At 39.4% G+C, this 21,260-nt stretch overlaps 1 protein-coding gene across 9 annotated transcripts in view; it reads right to left on the minus strand.

The window, feature by feature from the left end:
* Positions 1-527: 527 nt before the first annotated feature.
* The window catches only part of SVIL (supervillin), a 136,069-nt gene continuing 115,336 nt past the window's right edge, over positions 528-21,260 (minus strand). For all 9 annotated transcript variants that reach the window (XM_032182246.1, XM_032182243.1, XM_032182242.1 and 6 more), the window contains 20 exons: positions 20,812-20,901; positions 20,643-20,729; positions 19,441-19,618; positions 18,989-19,161; positions 17,576-17,731; positions 16,693-16,829; positions 16,019-16,166; positions 15,750-15,895; positions 14,574-14,749; positions 14,331-14,475; positions 13,710-13,986; positions 11,691-11,842; positions 10,360-10,465; positions 9,342-9,549; positions 8,553-8,686; positions 7,689-7,844; positions 7,142-7,285; positions 2,918-3,039; positions 1,934-2,089; positions 528-1,808 (listed from right to left, as the gene is read on the minus strand). In XM_032182246.1, the coding sequence (XP_032038137.1) occupies positions 1,722-1,808; positions 1,934-2,089; positions 2,918-3,039; positions 7,142-7,285; positions 7,689-7,844; positions 8,553-8,686; positions 9,342-9,549; positions 10,360-10,465; positions 11,691-11,842; positions 13,710-13,986; positions 14,331-14,475; positions 14,574-14,749; positions 15,750-15,895; positions 16,019-16,166; positions 16,693-16,829; positions 17,576-17,731; positions 18,989-19,161; positions 19,441-19,618; positions 20,643-20,729; positions 20,812-20,901 (2,978 nt within the window). In that variant the 3' untranslated portion in view covers positions 528-1,721. The remainder of the gene's footprint in view (positions 1,809-1,933; positions 2,090-2,917; positions 3,040-7,141; positions 7,286-7,688; positions 7,845-8,552; positions 8,687-9,341; positions 9,550-10,359; positions 10,466-11,690; positions 11,843-13,709; positions 13,987-14,330; positions 14,476-14,573; positions 14,750-15,749; positions 15,896-16,018; positions 16,167-16,692; positions 16,830-17,575; positions 17,732-18,988; positions 19,162-19,440; positions 19,619-20,642; positions 20,730-20,811; positions 20,902-21,260) is intronic.

Genomic DNA, 21,260 nt, shown 5'->3' on the forward strand with positions numbered 1-21,260 from the left:
ACACCAGTTCTGAAAATTTACCTGTAATATCTCTCATCAGCTGAACTGTGTTTGTGTGCTTCTGTACTTTTGATTTATTTAGTTTAAGGCTAGCTTAATTTCTTGACTGATCTTTCAGAACAAGACTAATTTTAACTATGGAGTGATATTTACTACACACTTTGATTAAGTCTCCACCTTTCACACTTAGAGATCCTACTTCACTCCCTTGGGCCTAAGAGGAGAACTGCAAGACCAGCAACAGTCCCCACTCCAGGTGGTCACTCTTCAACGAGGCAGGAGGAGTTTCCAATGGCTGCACTGCAGAAGACAACTTACTCATGCTGGCAGGAAGCAAAATGTGAAATCCACTAGGCCACCAGAGGGGAACCACACAAGTTGTTATAGAAATGCCAAATGCCTGGAAAACATTTCAAGCAATAAAGATTTTTTTTTTCACTTGATTACTCTATCCAATATGCTAATTAGCTGAAAGGAAACAATTCTGACTTCAGTGCTAATTGAAAAGAATGAACACAATGCCATACTCATTTTCAGTTCAAGTTTTACTCCCAATTGCACAAAGGTTGAAAAGGTTTTCAAAGGTTGATAATCAGCATAATTTGGTTTCATGTATAAAACAGGGCAACTCAGAAGATACAGGAGTTGTGTGACTGTTCCAACATGCAGCATGAAAGTGTTGTACAACCTAGTTTTATCTCATACAATGTTTTTGTTTTTTTTTTCCAGATTATCTGCTTGCCCAATTATAACTCTGTACAACACCCGCAGACACCTAAGGTTAAAGTATTTCGATAAAATACCATTTATGGAAGATTCCAATGAATTAGTACAGTTTACAGTACAAAATAATGACAAGTCAGAGCATTGCTAAGAGTTTATTCAGAAGCTTTTACTTTCAGTTCTTATATCACAAAAGACATGTTTAATGTTTACAACAAGTATTAGAAACTGAGATGTTTTTATTTCTACTGTTATAAAAGTAACGTAGGAGACCGTTCTAAGCCATCTTCAAAATGCAGACCAATCTTTTTTTGTATATAAACTGTACACAAAAAACAAGGCACTATACATTTTTGGATATTAAAGTATAAAGGTTGATTCGCATAGTTTCTCAAGAAATCCATGCTATAAATACAAACGCTTTGTTCAGTTTAGCACCTGAAGCAGCACTGAGAACAATTCATTACCTATTGCAAAGAGAAACTTTTCAGAATGCATAAGAGATACATGTTGGTGGTATAGCTAATTCAGTACAAGCAACTGCCATCCAGCTACTTTTCTGTATTTTTGACATGAAAGTCTCGAAAGTGAATATATATTGCATTGTTAAATACATACTTGTTCTATGTGTTTATATAAATATAAATTCTTTGTAATCCACAAACTAACAAAATAACACTTTACAAAGAGAACTTCTTCAAAAACAAAATGGCAAGTATTGTCTAGAGCCAAAGGACAGCTACAGCAGTAGCTCAAGAAACTACTGGTTAAGTGCATAGGAGAGCAGAGCTGAAACACATTACCTTTAAGAGTCAAAATCAAATTCCATTTCCAAAGAGTTCTCTTGGCCTTTTATAATATTACACACCTCCAGATAGGTAGTCACTAATAACTTCAGATTATTTCTATTTATTTTGTAAATGTGGGGTACAATTCTGCTAAAGGGCATAGAAAGTGAAAACAGACATCCCTTTAGAGCTCACTCCAATAAACACAGCTTAGAAAAGTCCTTTTGCCTTCTTCAGATTAACTTGCTTCCAAGATGGCAGTGCATTGTACTCTTCTCTCGTCATCTCTAATGCAACCTGCATTTAAAACAAGAGGATACACTATTAGTAAGAACACCTACACGGAGCAAAACTGCCAAATGACTTAACGGCAAGGGTAGACGTACATGCACAGAGTAACAGTGCACCCCTTCTCTCCTTACCTCGAAGTCCTCATCTGAAAGATAAATTTCAAGCTTCAGTGGATCAACTCCCTCAGGTAAAGGCCTGGCTAAGAGATCTGCTAGTGGATACACAGTTTTACACAGCTTGGCCAGCACATCCTCTACAAGGATTATCTGATTAGAAACATCGGCATCCTGTGGGGAGAAAAGGGAAAACAGTAAGTTCAGGATCACAGTACTGAAACCATCTGATAAAAGCAACTGTCTGTAGATGGCATGGGATCAACCCATACCGCGTGGCCCATGGAGCACAAAGCTACACCTGCAGATCCACACAGCCTACCACCAGCCTTTGCCTACAACAATTTCACATGAATTTCACACAATGTCTGTGCTTTGCAGAAGGATGTTGTGTACTTTAAGAATCCCAGTTTAAGGCTGACTTCTGTGTTTAGTCATAAAGCCAGCATTTTCCTCTAAGGACAGCTGCAGAAAGAGCAAATGTCGTTTGCCTTGAGATCTCCCTTCACTGAAGGCTTTTAAAGCAGTCGTGTAATTCGGTGTGAGCGTGCTTCCCAGATGGGGAAGTCAGTGCTGGAGCTCTTCGAGCAGCTGACTCTTTGCATGGCATTTCACTCCTCAGCTCATGCAGCTTGGAGGACTGACCAGCACTGCAGGTCGGTGCCTGTTCCACAAAGCCAAAACAGCTGTTCTGCTGAACTCTAGCACATCTGTTTCTACAAAATGATTCAGGCACCACTTCTCTCTAGCCCCCATTTTTAACAAAAAACAGCATTAGAAGTTACATGGAAAACAACTGGAAATGCCTCTGATAGCCACACTCCCAGTCAGAATTCAGCTATGCTGTTTGTTGTGTTCTTGTTTTTTTTCCCCCATGTAGATTCCTAAACTGTACTTTATAGGTTTACCCTCTGAATTTTTGGGCTTGTCAGCACAAAACATCAATGCTACTAACAACACAAGACACACTTAGTAGCAATAGGCAACAATGAAAAGATTTACCATTTCTGTGATCTCTGCGATGTCTTCCCTGTGTTCCCAGCTTGGGAACATATTAGTGAAGGTCAGAGGCTCTAGGCCAGCATGAATTAGATAGGATTTGGGGGGCTTCTTAACATTTTTTCCTAAAAAACAAAACACAAAAAAGAGAAATTAAAAACTGTACCACATTTTCTGGTGTCACCCACTACACAGAACTACCTTGTAAGCATGTTTAATGGATTGTCTCCTAAAAAGCTGAAGTAATTTAAGGCATTAGGAATAAATTTCACCAGGATGATTTTTTAATGAAGTATGGCAACTTTTAACTTCTTTTTCAGTATTTTTAAATACACTTTCACAGTATCTGACCACAAAGATCAAACAATGTACATTGAAAAAAAATCCACATTTACTTCCTAACCCAATCTATGTCTTGTCTTACAAGAACAGAGCAAGAATAGAGCAAGGAGAATGTGATTGTCTGAAATTAGCCAAATTCAGGTAAATAAAACCTCCTAATATACTCGGCAGAAGTGTCCTGCAAGCAAATAAAGCTTGAGCTTGAAGGCTTAAGTAAGAATGTGTAATTGCCCTTAACTCAGGATGCTGATAGCATTTTGTTATTACCAATTCAAAGGAACAGCATCTGAAGAATACCAGAGCTATTGCAATAGCTGGTTGGTAATTACTGGTGATCTTCAAGGCAGTCCCATTTCTATGAAACAGGTATGTGTATACATTACACAGGACATGCCAACAGCCCTGCCTGAGGGAGATACCGTATCAGAGATGGAGTTGAAGGCATTACGCTAAGTACAGCAGAATAAAGGCCCTGCTGTTGACTGAATGAATTCATAACCACAGGGATACAAAAACACTGATAAACTCCAAATGTTATTGGAAAGAGGCAGACAAGGCTGGGAGGAGCTATTGTTCAAAAAACTCTTATACCTTCATCTTAGCTGGATTCAAACAACTCAGTCAAATCATATCATTCTTCCAGACAGATGGAAAAGCTGCACACATTGCTAAGTCCAGAATCAAAGCAGTATTGTTAATAGAGCAATATTACACCAACTTGCTTCTGAAGGCTGTAACTTTTTGCAAAATTCTACGATCTCAGAACATTTTTAATATGCTAAAATTTCCTCAAGAGTACACAAATCTACTCAAGACGAGCTCGCTTACTGCAGTCTCCACCTACACTTCATTTGTGTGGGCTGTGAAGCTCGAAGATCTAAAAGAACACGGCCACCACCTACCCACGGCCAGGGAGCACCCCATGAACTGATGCAACACCTGTGCTGAATGCAAAGAGAGAGCCTGGCTGGACATCATTGTTCCAGTAAGTTTGCAAAACCTGAACATGACAGGTTTGGCTTAACATCAGGTATTAGCAGCAAACTGGTCAGAGAGAATATGTTAGCATGAAACTCTGAATACTGCAGATAAAAGCCCCGTGGAGTAGTCAAACAAATGTATCAGAATGTGAATGTTTTAACTACACAATTCAGACAGATTTATCGTCTGAATACTGGATTTTAAGTCCTCTCTTCCACGTATTTATTTTCCCCTGTGGTTTATTTGTTCATTCTACCATGAACAATTCAAAAAGTACTTAAAAACTTTGTGTTCAAAAAATTCTGCTCTAATTGAACTGCTCCAGTCTCAGTAATTTAGCCAAGAGATAAAATTGAAGTAGCATTTGATAATGGCCCAGTATAGGTGTAACCCTCTGGTAAGACTGACTTCATACATAACCAGAAAAATATTTTCATTGCATGAACTCTGCCCTCATCACAAGCTGATCTCCTCAGTAAAAATCCCTGATGGTCAAACCAGATTCTTCCCTCTCCTGGCTGTCTGCGGCTCAGCTCTCCAGACTGCTGATTTAGCAGGAGAACTGATTAGGTATATTCAAGGGATATTCAGAGTTGCTAATCAACCTTTTTTATATCATCATGTAGTTAAACATGGCAAGAAAAAGAAAAAAGTGAGACAGAGGACAAAAGAAATTGAAAGAGAAAAATAAGAGAAAAGTCTTTTAATGCTTCTGATCACTCTTATACATTCTGATAGTCACAATATTTGCAACATTGGTATCTCCTGCTGTTTATTTTCTCCACCTTGATAAGGTAGTCAGCCCCGATAGTCTGATACAATGAAATTTTGAATTGGTTGACAGAACAGCCCAGTGGCAGATCATGAAAGGACCAGCAAAACAACATAGCTTGAACAGTGAAAAACTGCCAAAGATCCTGTTCTGTGACTGTGATTATGTGCATTATGTCAATTGCATCAACATTGCAATTGACATAATGCACATAATTGGTCTTTTAAGAGTAGCAAACTTGCTCTGTACCTATCCAACCACACAGCTCCAAGCTCTTGAGAACAACCCCAAGGCCAAAAGGGAAAAGCCATCACTGCTGCAAAGTTACGGCCAGGGGCTAAAAAGTTAGTAGCCAGAAAAAAAAATACGTATGCTAAACTTCAGACCCATGAGGACTCACTGAGGAGCTTTCCACTGTGCAAACTCAGATGCAGCAAAATTACCCCAGTGCAGAAGGTAGGTGTTAATCCATCTTCCCATCATCTAACTTAGTGATGTTCAAGCCGTGTGGGAAAGTATCCAACCCTCAGCAGAGAGTATCAGATTCCATCTTTGCTGGGGCCAGATGATATGATTTTCTTTACCAGAAGATGACAGCTCTACATGAGGAATACAGCCTGGGGGAATCTTCCCTCTCTCTCACCAGCCTGCTGGGCTGCTAGGCACTTCATTGTACAGGCTCTGTTCCTCTATGCTGACATTTGCTTCTGCTGTGAAGCCCACTGTATGATATGATCTCAGAGGCACATATTATTGCTCCTCTGGACTTGCAAAAAAAATTAAATTGGGGGGGATGTAGGAGGAGAAGGAAGTAGCTAGCCTCTTCTTTAGGAATTCAGCAGTCCCTGCCAAAGACTTTTCCAACTCCTGCCTTGTCTTTAGCACCCCATTCCTGAAAACATGCTGTTGCTGATCAGAAGACAAAGTACACAGGTTAGTAATAGAGTTTCATAAAGGTCACATTTCAGTGTCTCCACTACTAGCCATCTCCTGCCAGGTATTACCAACTCCCCTCAGTGACATGAGCCAGCTGAGTAGAAACAGAGCAATTGCTTCTGCTCTTATTGGACCTGCTGACTGGGAAGGAAAGAAAGGAAAGACTGGCTTTATCCTCGTGGTAGAATCCAACAAGGGTGTTGCTTTCCCTATTCAAACATACAGATGTCCATGGGAGAAGATGACAGTTGTCAACAGCTGTTTCACAAGTTGTAAAGTTTTTTTGCTACAGAAAAAAAAATCAGTATGATCATGAGGTCTCAGGGTCCCCAAGAGATACGCCTTTCCTTGCAAAAGGACATAGTTTGCACCAGTTAAGGCCTGGAAACTTATTCAGAGTGAGAAGTGCTCTGAACTAGCAGAACATGGCTGTTACTGTGCCTTCTTCCCTGGACAGTACCTCCACACCTTTCTTTTATCATCCTCCACTGGAAGTTGCAAGGTCTGTTTCCAGTCTCACGTAACCTTAGATGAAATGAAAGGAAAGCACTACAGTGCCCCAAGGAAACTATACTAGTGCAGAAGAGAATCTGGTCAGAGTACCCTTACACGATTATCAACTGCAGCTTAAATCACTGCTCACTGAGCAGCAGTAGCTCTTCCTTACAGAAACGAATCTAGGAAACTACTGAGAAAATGCTTCAGCTCTTTGCTCCAGCTTTTCCAGCAGCCACCTGTTTCTGTGTGAGACTTGTTCTGGATCTTCAAAGACTTTCCATCTGCCCCACTAAACCAAAACCCAGTTACATCAGCGAACAGTATTTTCATGCAGCCTTTTGACACACAGAAGCTTATGAAATCGAAGAAGAGCAAGACAGAAAGCATCAGGTTTAAGCAACTCTGTTCTCAGAATCCACTTTTAAAAATCTGATGTCTGAATCATGCTCCCACAATGAGGGCACGGTAGGGAAAAAAAAAGCACTTCCTTTAAGAAATGGGTCACCAGAGTAATGTGGCAACTTGGGAATAATGCCATTACTGGGCAGAAGGTTTGCTAATAAAGAATGGAGTATGTACCTTCAAATATACTTGTGTTTATCAACACCACTGGGGGAGCACCTGAGTGACTACCCTGGGACAGCAATGTGTGGAAGGGCACGACACAGTCAGAGCAGCCAGGCACAGCAATCTGTTACCTTTGCAGTACTGGAGCACTGTCTCCATCGCGCTTTTCCTGTCTGTAGCCCACCTGATTCGAGCTGATCCAGCAATTTTGTTTTCCACAGGCCACCAGCCTTGCCACAGGTACACTTCATGGTGATTGTCAACAAGGAACAGTGCTATAAAGCCAAAAAGCAACAAATCCACCATTAGGTACTTATTAGTTCTCTGAATTCTGCAAATAAATTCAGCCTTACATGTTTGTCAGCATCAGAACAGGATCATTTCAGTGCTTACCAATCCCTTTTGTTATTCATCCAGCTGAACTTCAGCTGAACCCAGATTTTCTGATATAAACAAGGTATTTTTATAGCAAGCTTTTGGAATACATGCATGTTTGATTAGTTCTCAGCATCTTTATTGTCGAAAAATTACTTTTATTGCTTAATGCTGTATAAGCATCACATACACACATTTTCCTGCTATGAATTGAGTTAGAAGTGATTACAGTAACTGAATTGCTGCCCAAGGCATGATACAGTTATCTATTTGCTCGTTACTGACATATATTAAAACATATACCTGGCTGCGGGGCAGTGTAAAGATCCTCTTGCAAGAACGGCATAGAATTGATGACAGCAGGGTCTCTTGAAGGGTAGACGAACTCGGTGGCTGCGAATTCTCCTGAAGAACTACTGAGGCTGAACAGGCGGGGGGTGAAATTAAACTTTCCAGGATCTTGAAAGAACAAAAAATTAAAAAAAGAGATTTTAAATAGAAAATGATGGAGATTAATATTAAAAAAATTAATAATAAATCAACTTTTAGAGTGACTGTAAATTCTCTGTGTTTTTTGAAAAATCGAGAAAGATAACCAGACGTCCTGGGGGACTGGCAGCAGCTGTGATAAACTTGAGCTAAAAGGCTGGCTGCCATCAGCTTGAATACAATCCTGGCTACTTGCTATCAGCCGTTTCATAACTGGCTGTTTTGCGGTTCAAGTAAAGCAAGCCCATCTCAGAGTCTACTTTTTAGCTGACAAATTTTCCACTTTGTAAATCAATCCCCCTGCTACCTTTGCTGGCAGTTCCGAGCAGAGACTGGACAAAAATGTATGCAGAGCCACTCCCTAATCCCTTCAGAAGAGAAGCAAAATGTGTTGTTAACAGCGTTAAGTGTTGCTCTGTGCTGCCTGAAAACAGAGGGGCTGCAGAAGGGGGAGAGAAGAAAATGAAACACGTTGTGTTCCAGCACTTTCCTTCTGCCTCCTTGGACAGTATTACTTAACTCAGTGGAGGGTGGTTGCTTTTGGGTGTTTTTTTTGGAAGCCTGTCTCTGAAAGGATCATCTCAACTACCGAGTTCTTCAAAAGCTTTACATTAAATCTCACAGCACTGTAGACCAGTAAAGTACACAGTAAGCCCAAGGCCAGAAACGCAGGCCTACCTTGCAACATGCAGTCATAGGCCTTTCGATCTCGCCTTCCCAACGCATCCCAGAATCCCAAAGGCTCTGACCCTTCATCACATTCATGTATTGTCACCTTGCTGCTGCTGTGCAGCCCTGCTTCCAGCGGACATCTACGAAACACAAAGAAATAGTGAGCCCAACTTTCCTGCCCCAGCCACCACTACACACACCTGCTGACTCCTTGTATTACTAGAATCCCAAACCACCCTATAGGTTTGTCATACATTCCACGTCAACATAATCTTTTGGAAAATTATGACAAAAATTATCAATAAACAAGGCAAAGAATTTCAACAACCATTCTCATAGCACTTCTGATCACATACCCAAGGAGGAAGAGATGCTTGCATTAATTCACTCCAGGGATTCCCACTGTACAAATTTGTAACTACTGCTGTCCTCACATGCTTTCTTAAATTCATTTCCTCTCCCTTATTCACAAGGTTCATCTCCCTTGGTTCTAATCCTCCTATCAAATGGGATTTATTTTGCTACTCAAACATTGAGCATCTCCCTCCAAATGGAAAGATACTGTTTTTGCAACTGTAATTACTTCAGTAGGATGGATAAGTGCATTTGACCCCAAGTGAAAGTGAAAACACGTGTTTTCCCCACTCCAATGAACAGACTACCTGCCATTCCTCCTCCTCAGCAAGCAAGTATATGCTGCAATCATACTCAGAGGACAGCTTTATTTCATTTTTTCTTTGAGGCAGACTATTTTAGTCTGTATAAACATCTCCAAAACATAGGTTAGACACTCACTGTTCTTTTATTTTATTGGCTGCTGTTCTTCCTACTTCCTTGGTGTGAGATTGTGCTTTGCAGCCATGCCACAGGTAGATAAGGGCTTTATTTATATTGAGGACAATCATGGATGTCCGGGAACGCAGGCTGCTGCAGTGACATGCTACTTCAAGTAAGTTTCCTTCATTGGGAACTTCTCCTCGCACGCAATATAGTCTCCAGTCACCTGGAGCAGACAGGAACAGTGCAGCAGTATTATACAGTCATGTGGAATTGAAAATTCAAGACCTCTGCTCTGGAATATTTGTTCTGATACTGGATGAATTTCACATATTGTATCTCTCTATCATCACAGAATAAACTAGCTAAGCAGCGGGTTTGGCTAACATCTCTTGAGAAATTCTGCTGCAGAATAAAATGCCTTATGAAGGCATTTTGCTAGTAGAGAGACTTCAAGAGTCACATCAGCTCTGTTATGAGCAGAAGAGTCAAGTTTTTGTTCTGTTGTTCCATACAGGAACAAAAAGGGAAATAAACCAAGTAGTCCTTCTATTCAGCTTCGCTTCCTCTGTGCACCTTAGGCACAGCAGGTCACATTCAGATGTGAGCTGGAACATTTCCAAGCTACATCTGCTTTGAAATTCTCCTACCTTAACTGCAGCATTCAAGGAATATGTCGCAAAGTGCAATGAATGGGTAACAAAAACTTCATTTTGTTTTAGTCACAGAAGAACTGCTCATAAAAATGATCTTTTTCCTAGGCCATGTAGAAAAGAACACACTGTAAACAAGCACTTTGCTCAATTAAAAAACATCTAGAGCAATTTATACATGTATCAGTACGACAAAGTCAGCTTGCTCTTGACTGACAAAATCCACTCTAAGCTCAGGTAAGAAACAAACTACCTTGAAAGCAAGGCAGTCTCATCGTTTTCATGGCATCCATTGCTCTTTCCTACAGAGCATGGCAGTTGAGACCCTCACAATAGGTAAAAAGGGATTTGGGGGCAGAAACTCTTAACTAACAGTAATTTACTTTGTGCATTTTCTTCCTCCTCTTCCCTTCTTCCAGCATGCACAATCATTCCTCCTTGGAAGCACTGCAGGAAGCATGGTGGTTCTTTCCCTTGAAGCACTTGTACCTGGAAATTGAAAGCACCAGTACTCATTAAAAAAATGAAGCCAGTATATAGACTTAAAAAACTGCTCCCTGTGGTTTATTAAAAATTATATAGTTGTGGCCAACCTCGAAGATGGCTTTCCTTGTACTTGAAACTGCTGACTATTGTTTAAGTTACCATATACATCAACACGCAATGAGTTTCATATGTGACCTGCATATTTAAAGAAACCTCTATCTGGAATCCAACAATCCAGAGTTTTAGAGGATAAGAAATACCAAATAAACTTTAAATTGGATTAGATTAAATTAGCTGTTATTTGAATTCTTTATAGGACTGGGCCATATTGCCTAATATTCTTTGAAACTATTATGGACATAACATAGGAACTGAAGTAGGTTTAAAATTTGCTGCAAAACTGGCTTATGTGACAACATGCATATTCTTTGCTTATTAAATTTTATATATAGCTAATCTGCTACAGCCAATCATTAGATCAGCTAGCTTGCACAGCATCCCACACACTGGGCCAAGTGTATTTGTACATCTTCCATGTGAACCACTGGCTTACTAGTCATGCTTATACTGCTGCTGAAGAATTAATTACAGCTTTATCAAGGTACTAACTTTAAATCTCCCATTTTGTGTGCTTGTAACAGCCAAGCCACAGCAACACTTAGCTCAGCCTAAAGACAAAGCAAGCAAGCCTGTGCTCTGTCTGATCTTTAAACTGCCTGTATCTGCAGTTGCTAGAATCTCTGCAAAACAACGCAATCTTCTCCATAATTACAGAGGAAACAAATTGAAAATTTGATTTCAAATGTATTTCCATGCCTTAGAGCCCAGCAGAGAGTGCTTCTGACAGAGTTCAATGAAACAGAGTGCTTCTCCTCAGTGCTGGGAAGACAGTCCTGTTACCTGAATGTGTACTGGAAGGAAAGGCACAAATTTCTTTCACTGTGCTTCACCTATCCCTAAGGGGGGAGGAGAGAAAACATTTTCAGCCATTCCCAGAAATATTATCTTTATAAGAGGGATTGGGGAATAGCCATCCATAGAGGAGGCTGATGTGTCTCTGGAAGTTGGACTAAAGCTAAGAGTAATTTTGAGGGCTGGCTATTTGTACCTGCAAGGACACCTTAACAGAAAGAGAGTAGGAAAGAAAGATCACCCACTTCTACTGCCAGTGGCCACTTGGGCAGGCAAATCTTACCAAGACTTCCACCTAGGTCTGCAGGAAACTCACCTGTGCTCCTCTCTCTTCATCAAGCTCCACTGTCATCAGTGCTGATGTCCCTTTCTCACTCACTGTGGAGTGTCTTCCTTGCCAAAAGAAATACACACATTTCTCCTTTCCAACAGCCCTTACTTGTTGCTCTCCTTTTTGCCTGCTTCCAACTGCAAAACAGAAAGCACATGCTGAAGAAAGAACACTAGCTATAAGTTTAAGTAACACGTGGTTAAATCTCATCTGCCAGCTCAGCACTATCCTGGCCAGAACAGGAAAGATAAAACGTCCAGTTGGAGGAACATCAGGTCACCAAGCCAGTGTAGTGTGCCCTTGTGCAAAGCTGGTATTGTCTCTTCAGGTGGAGGTAAGCCCGTGTGGGCCAAAAAGAGCATTAAGGAAGAACTGGTAGTATCTGGAGAAAAATAACTGACAATCACTTAAGCAAATTAGCCTGTGAAATGCTATGTCCCCTCATGTTACCAGAAGAGTGCATTATGGCTCATTTTCCACATTACACACTGTTCTTTGGCAGCAGACAAAGTAGCTGGCTGCTGAGTGATACTGGAAACAGCAACGGTCGGCAAAGCTACAGGTATAAAAGAAAAATCATTCTTGGTAGAAAACCTACAGAACAAAAGAACACCAAAGCAGTATTTTGCAGTTGTAAAAAAGTTAGGATCGGGTAAGCTTCTCCCTTGTTCCCCTCCCTCCCCTTTTAAAATTAACTCAATATTTCATGTTGGTTTGGAAACAGGGTTAGCAGCAACATTTTTTAGAGGAACATTATTTACTTGTTATAATAAGCAAACAATGTTTAGAGTAAGTGAATTTCAACAATAAAAGCAGTTACAGAATATTTTACTCTTTCCAGTGAATACTATATAAACAGATATAATTAACTGAAGATTTTTAAAACCAAGGAGCTTTCAACCAGATTCTTAAAAAAAAAAAAAAAAAAAAAAACACATTAAAACTTCAGCAGTGCTGACCAGCATCCAACTGAAATACTTAGGAGAGAGCATCCTGTTTTTTTTCAAGTTGAGAATATTCAAACTACTAGTCATTTCTAAAATATATGGTTTCACAGTCAACTGTACATCCAAGCCCGTAAAAGTACAGACTCTTACATAAAAATGTATTCTTTTTTGGAATGATGGAAGATGTTTTCATCCATTTGCAATAAAAATCTGTTTACAGTTCAGTATTAGTGTTACCCACTTCTCCTAAGGCTTACAAGCTTTGGTATTTTTCTTGGATTCACAGTATCTGAACTCAACGATCCTGCATAAGACCTACATTTTTTGGCTAAAAGCCTGAAGCTGTATAGCTGTTTTACTCCTTTGAACCAATTTTGATATTTTCCTACTTGGAGCAATCATTTTTTAGGCTATTTCTATTTTACTTACCACAAAAGCCACTTCTTATTTTACTGCCAGAAGGGAGAGTTCCAATGAGCATACCGAGCTGACTGACTCTCAACATTTACCTGCTGCTCTCAGGCATTTTGTCAGGACGCAGTCAAAATTTTCCACTTGAGACTGAAACCCATAGCAAAGGGTTTCCAGAAACAGCAGAAAGGACAGCAAGGGCAATGAGTTGGTAAGGGCTTTTCCTGTCATTGTTACTGTTCTCCATTACCCAGCAAAGGCTTTCCTTGTTGCTAAGCCTACCTCTCTTGCAAGACATTCACCCCACTGTCATTAGTCCAGCTGCCTAATTATTTTGGTGTTAAGCTGCGGGCATTATTTTGGCTTAATGAGCTTTCTTGTGAATACACATACAACACCACTGTTGGGCAAAAGCAGAGATGGACAGTGTTACATTTGATGTATGAAAAATAACTATAGTTTCTTTTTTTTTTTTCCCCTTAAAAAATAATAGTTCTACTACTTAGTGGCCTAGAAAGGCTAAATTTCTAACTTTTGAAACAGTTTCATGTACAAGAAAGCCTAGGTCTGGATCTTACCACCAACGGCAGCAGTTTTAGCTGCACTTATCCATGTTTCGGCAGGATGAAACGAATTGTTCACTAACCTGTAGTGCTCACCATGTACTTCCACTTCACAACATATGTGTCTCCCTCATGGAATTGTCCTATGCTTTGTTTAGGCAGCCTACTATAATCGAATTCGAGGATGTGCCAGACATCCACAGACGCAGTGATAATTTCAAACTGCCTTCCATCTTCTCCTTCTACAAGTCCATAGCCCCGGCCAATATTCATTCCGTCTAAGACCGTGCCTACAGTAGTCTGGGGCACAGCTACCATTAGCATGACATCGTATGGTTTAGTCTCAGATCTGGATTCTTCCTGTGGGAAAACACAGAACAGATTTCTTTGAGCATAGCTTTTTTTTCTTCTTCCCCCTTACCCCACAGTTCCACCCAAACAGTTTGACTCCTGCATATTTCAGTACTTTGATATATTGTCATCACTTGATGCCTTGTCAAAACCACCTTGGCAGTCTTAACTGTATTGCTCAGCACTAATAAAAAGCAACTCTGTGGCTTCACTATAGGTGGTGATGCTCTGACCTCAGGTCAAAGCCAGCAAGATAAAAAGAAGTGCTCTGAATCCTTAAGAACTAGCTGCCCTGGCTTCCATCCCAGCTAGGCCATCTAGTTTGAAATACCTATCATGCTTATTAAATGCACCTTCTGGTGAAGGGATTCACTAGAATTCTTCTCATTGAGTTTCTTCAGCTCTGTCCAATCAAGAAACTTTTCTTTGAACAGTATGGTCTCGTTATGTTCTGTGAGTCTGCCAAACACAGCCCAGTCTGGACGTCCTTGTCCCTTTCTGTTCAAGAGAATAAAAGAAATAGAATCAAATTAAACACTATGAAATAAGGGCAAGAAATCTATGTTTCTGCAAAGATTAAATTTGAGTTTTGGTACCTGGGTATGATGGGATTGCATTCTCCTGGGTCCAGAGGATTTATGTCACAATTTGAGTAGTCAAAGGTGCCATTCCACAAGTGTTTCGCCAGCTGGAACGCCACTTTTCTTTGCGCTAAAGTAACTTCCTTTCCATGCCACACATACACTTCACTGCCAAAATCAAACACCAGCACCTAAAAAAACAAACCAAAGCAAAACCAAACCAAAACAAAAAAAACAATTTAGTAACATTCAGTTAGGTTAGCTGATACCCTGTTCCTCCAGTTTCCTGATGCTGCAAGCTAACAGTGCGTCTAACACAAACTCCTCCAAATATTTGCATTTGTGCAGTAACACTGACTGCTAGCAGTATAACAACAGTAAGGCCATGGCAGTGGTCTGCACCATGATGGCTAGTTGTTGCAGATACTAGAATCTAAGAATATCCTGACTTTAAAGGGACCCACAAGGATCTTTGAGTCCAGCTCCCAGGCCTGAACAGGATTGATGTGCACCAGAACGGTTACTAAAGTTAAGTACTGGGGATACTATGAGGTGTGTCATTAGGTGATAGCTAAGTCACTAGCAGACTAGAAAGCTCTGACAACTCAAAAACCGATTCTGCTGCATGACTGAATGCTGTCCAACTACAGCAAGCTTCTCTGAGGTGTAGACCTGTACTCCATCCCACAACAGGAAGGCTGACAGAACATGCAGCCTGGGTAACTGGCTCAGCACACAGGCAGCAACTTGAATGTGTTCAATAAAGTGCATCATGCCTTTATTTCAGAAATCTGCCCTAATTCACTCTTAGAGGAATGAAATGGTGAAAAAGGTGAAAGAAAAAAGGCTACTAAGGATATACATGAAATGCTTGAAATGGGAAACAGTTTTTTATTTATGTATTTATTTATTTATTTTTTCTGAAGTGCTTCCTGTTTTGTACTGCATATTTTTTGAGTGTTAGAAGCCACCATTGACAAAAAGATTTACACTTCCTAAAATAGTATTTCACTTTAAATATAACACGCTTAAATTTCTTGAGACCTGCAGGACACTCTATACAGCAACATGTCCATAAACAAAAAAGAACCAATTTTCAGTGAAGCCTCTCCATGAGCATTTGCAGTTACTGAAAGTCTTATCAGCTCTATGTTCCTGCACTTACCACAGGAGCAGTAAGGGGCACGATACCTCTTTTGGTTGTAGCAGGGTACATTTTGGCATCTTTCCCCAGTAGTCATCCTCAGGAATGAGTTTATCCTCTACGAGGCGGTAAATGCAATTTGTTTCTATTATGGCAGCTTCATATATTTCATCTTCTTCAGGACTTCCAGCGGCTTAAGGAAAGGATTGTCAAACATAATCAGATGTTAATTTTGTATTACTTTTTTCTAGAGAGAACCAACTCAACTATTTTATTGTGATAAAGCAGCAGATACTGTAACCATAAGAATACTTACACTGGTAATTTGTCTGGCCACCAAGGAGTTTCCAGAAGTCTTTGGCTGCATGGGTATGGGTATTTATTCCTTCTTCAATAGTCTGTATATAAGAAGCTCTACAGCCAAGTTCCCTCTTTGTTTGAATTAAAGTTGCAAGTTCTGAAGCCTAGGAGATTAAGAGTTATCTGAACAGGATTGCATAAACCTTTGGAACACTTGTGTATATGGCATTCAACGAGAAGGCAAAAGTAGGTAATATATAATACGTGAAATAACAGTAGAAGTAGTTATTATTTGTTGCCCTAAATAAACAGACACTAGAGAAAAAGTTACAGAAATACATTAATTCTTTCATTTGCCTTAAAACAAGACTTGATCTTAACGAACATGGGAATAAAAGGACATCCTGCAATTCAGACTTTTTTGTTTGTGTGCAAATTCATTTCCTGAGGATATCCTCTTTTCTCTTGCAGCTTTGCAACCTACATGCTCCTATGTCAGCTTTCATTCAGTGCACAGGCTAAAACATGTTTATGGGAAACCTGCATATCTACCTGACTTTGTTACACACAAATTTATTGAGACAAGTGGCACCAAGGCTCAGTTACATCAAAGAGATGTATGCTGTGATAGTTCTAAAAATAAATAGTAAAAAAAAAAAAAAAAAAAAAAAAAAAAGAACTAGCACTTACCTTTGCTTTTTCTATGACATTTGCAAACTCTCCTACCCACAAGAAACAGAGGTGTGGAGTTAACAACAGGAAACAGTCTCCACTGTTCAGTGACGAGGCCCTTGGTTCAACTAATCTTGTTTGAACATGTCTTCTTCCTAAAGATAAAACAAAGCTAATTATATTCCTATGAATAATGCCATCAAATGCCAAAGTCTAATTGTTCTGAATGAAAGACAAACACTCCTGGCACATTTAGCAAACTATATGGAAAAGGACTGTTAAAAAAGAAGAATTAAAAGAACATTATGGTGGAGGAAGGGTTTTCTCACAGGAAGCAAAATTTGTTGCCTCCTATCAGCTAATATTTCTATTATTTCCTGTTCTTGCTTTAACAACTTTATGCCCTTCTGGAAAGAAATCAGTTGTAAATGGCAGAGGAGCAGCCAAATTCTAAAATCATTTACATGTGCTTCAGTGAAGGTATGAGACAGTTTCAGAAGTCAGTAAAAAGTTTTAAGGATTTTACTTTGCCAAAAAACTAGCTATTATTTTGCAAAATCAGATACATTGCTATGTCATGTAAAAGGAAGTGGAGCAAAAACATTGTCAGTTCACCTCCAAATTGCACTGAAGACTAGAAAAATTGGACAGTCCAACAATTTCTACTGGAGGTAGCTGTAATTCCTGAAACATTCTGTTTTCTCCTTAGAAAACATACACCTATTGGTAAGGTTTTGCATTGGCCACACGGCTTTCTCTTAGTGTGAAAAGAAAAGCTTTTGTGCATAAATCTTGACCTGGAGATCTCCTAGAACAAAGTAAGCATTCAATTGTGATGGCAACTCCCACGTATTGCAATCAGCCCAGAATGTGCAGAAAGTAAAAAACAGCTCTAGCATACCTTTAATTTGCAGCAGCATTAGCTTCTTGTATGGCACAGCACTGTTGTTAGAATTTTGCTCTGTGAGATTAACACTCCGCAGGCTAACATTGCTGAAGTTCTCCTTGCTTGCCAGGCCAGCAAGTGCTACTTCTGAGAAATTTGAGTTTGTGGACACTTGCACATTAAAAAAAAAAAAAAAAAGAAATGGAGAAAAAACACACACACACACAAAGACAAAATTATATTAAAAATAGCTTTGGTTGCTGCATTACAAAAAATATTTTTCTCACATATTTCCAGGTTTCCCCTCCTCAACAGCAACACTAAAAAACAAGTTGAATGTAGATTAACTGCTACCCTCAAGAATTTGTGGGTTTAGTAGTACCTAGGTCTCCAGATACCATCCAAAACTAAACTGTCAGTGTCAGAATTACGATCTTTGGCAGAAATACTACCTTCAGTAAGAAACACGACTTACCCAATGTTTTGTGAAGTACTGTGCAGAACTTCAATGCCATATACATGATTAATGATGAAAGAGACCCAAGTCGCCAAAGCTAACGAACTCAAATTCACTTCAAATTTGTCTCAGCTAGTGTGATGCAACAGCCATTTATATTTCAAAGAACTAGTCGTGTTTTACTGCAAACTTAAAGCCCTAAATTCTTGGCTGCTTTTGCTTATTTCGCAACCAAAGACAAAGCAGTTTATGAATTTATAATTCAGGGAAATGATTCTCCTCAAATGGCAATAAAGTATTAGACATATCATTAGTGTTTCATCAATACAGGCAACTTTTAAAAATGATCTCTTTTTACTCAAAGTTAATGAAGAAAAGTTACACTCCAAATGTTAAAAGTGGCTTGACAAACCTTTGATAAAATTGTACAGTATCATCTCATGCTGTCAGTCTGGTTCTCAGGAGACAGCAATGTCACAAGCAAAACACAAAGCACTGCTACACAGCACAGATCAGATCCTTTATGGAAATTAACCTTTGGGAGTCAAGAAAGCTAGTTCCAGTTTGAAAGAATACAAGGACCCAAAATTGAAGCTAATGTACTTGAACAAAAATTTACCTATTCTTCCTGGCTCCCCCTCACCCCACAGCATAATATTTTTCTAGATTTGCTTTGCTTGATCTCCTGCCCTCACCCTGCAAGTGTAACAATGCTACCTCTGCACAAGGTGACTGCTATAAATAAATAAATATGCACAAGAGGAGGCTGCAGATAGCTTCCCCTGAGGAAATCAAACATGCCCTTTTCTTCAGACCTCCTAGGCCAACCTACATTCAACCTTATACCTCAACTAACTTATGGTCTCCTGGAGAATATGTTTTATTCCTTTTTTTTTTTTTTTTTTTTCTGTGTTTTGTTTTTAATTAAATTAGCAAGACAGTGGCTTGTACAAACCATCCTGTTAGCTTACTTTTTTCTACTTTCATTCTCTTTGATTCCATGAAGGCAACATTCAGTCTTTGTTCAGTGTACTCATGAAGTATATCTTCTCTTGCTGCCAGCATTTTCAGGGGATTTCTTGAAGACTGAACTCGGCGCATTGGCCTCACTGCACGTTTGTGCTCTGCTACAGAAGATATTAACCTGAAAAACAGTGTTTAAAATCATTAGTTGAGTTTCAGTTGCTAGTCAGAAGCATCTAATGACAGGAGATTGGCTTTGATTTGGAGTGTGATGTTTGTAATAAAATCAGAATCAGTTCACTGATCCAGACTGAAGAGTAGTTTCAAATATATGTAGAAGAAATGGACATGCCCAGTACTAACATATCTACTAAGATATCTACTAAAACATCTTAAAGCTGAACTTTTTGATCACCACCCCTATAGCTGCATTCAAAACAATGAAAATAGTAAATCTTACTTTGGTGCATAGGGATCAAAGATGGCATCAAAGTCCTCATCAAGGTCCAAAGGCACTGAGGAGGAAGGGAAATCCACATGGCGATAAAATTTGGAAAATGTTTCATCATCATCCAGCTTCATCACCTCTTTCACAGATTTTCCTGTAACTGTCAGTACTGTCTCTGGCATCCCAGCAACTGCAGGAAAAGAACCCATGCATTAAATAACTGAATTAGAGTTTCTAACTGTAGAAGAAGTTAACAGGGTTGTTGTGGTTTTGCTTTGGTTTTCTTTGATTGATGGAATTCAAGGGAAATATGGTAGAAATGTCTGTAGGAAAAGAAATGATAAAGTGGGACCGTAAGTGCTACTGATATGCAAAGATCTTTATTACAAAATGGTTGAAAAAATGGCAAAATACAAAGTTAGGTGCTATGAAAAATGTGTTGTTTTGGTAGGATGTTATATGCATTTTATGGTCTTGTGTATTCCATGGTGCCTCTGCCCAAACAAATCCTTGCCTTGAAAGATCTACTAAAACTACAAGTGGAAAGTCACTACTTGACATTAGTTAGTACAGTGCAATCATTATACAATGCTAGTGCCTCTGCTACTCAAACATGAATGCATTTATTTTCAGTATTTGACACTACAATTCACAAAAGAATTTTTGTCATACAACATGGAGACTAACATATAAGATGGAAACAGCTAGATGACTCTAGACAGCTTTATATATGGCCAACAAATTATTCAAGAAAGCTGTATGAGCTGCTACAGAAAATCAATTTTCAAAAATCAGGAAGGTGGATGAATTGTGCTTGGGAGCAGCTTAGTGTCATATCTTCAATTTAGTAAGTTTAAAAAACATTTAAAGCTGTTTGATGGTATATGTTCAATGCAGTTCAGAGTGTCTTGAGTGTGTAGATTTCAGAAATACTGCTCTCAATAAGAACGTGTACATCGTATGTGGAGAAAAAAGTTGCACTTTTTTGCATTTGTGATTTATTCTGTTGTATACATGTAAGGCAATAGTTTGTTTTTGTTTTTTGATAAAATTTAGCAAAGACTGAATCAGGAAAACAAGCTGTACAATCAGAAAGTATTGTCTGAACAAAGCAATATTCAGCTTCTGTTACCAGATATTTTAACTTAGAAGTACTTCAAGTGATTTAGTGAAGTCTGAGTGAATACATTGCCTTCTTTGGTAATTGTACTGACCTTTGTTATTCAGCCTTCCCAAGAACGACTCCAGCTTGTCGAGCTTCATATCGGATTCCAATTGCATATCAGGCCTGGCTTCAATTTCTGAGCAAAACAGAAAGTAAAACTGGTTAAGTCATGGCAAGTAAAAAAGTCTGAACTTATTTCAGCCATTTTTGTTCCTTACCTTCCAAAGGCTTTGTCACTGGAGTGGTAGACTTCTGCCTGTTACTGAAAGGGGATGCTACTGGTGTTAGTGCACTTGGAGAAGCCAGGCCTGCATAACAACAGAGAACAGAAGAAACAGTCTCATGTCAGACCACATCTGAACAGTAAGAGAGCAAGCTATACAGGGGAAAGAGCTGAGCCTTGCCATTTCCTGCAGTCCATTATACTACCCCAGCCTCCACAAGTGTTGTATCAGTGATGTTGGGAGTGTGCTGCCCTGCCCATTCCTTAAATCAACAGCAATCTCAGAAACTGCCCCATTCACAAGAACACAGCTATTTTCCAAGTGTCACTTGGTTTACATTTTGGACTTGAGTTCTACTCAGGCCACACGTTAGAAACACGCAACCATTCTGTACAAAAAGATGCAAAAAAAGAGCAGGGAAATTACCCAGACCCTGGTGTTGT

The sequence above is a fragment of the Aythya fuligula genome, chromosome 2 (assembly GCF_009819795.1).
Source record: "Aythya fuligula isolate bAytFul2 chromosome 2, bAytFul2.pri, whole genome shotgun sequence".
Lineage (NCBI taxonomy): Eukaryota > Metazoa > Chordata > Aves > Anseriformes > Anatidae > Aythya > Aythya fuligula.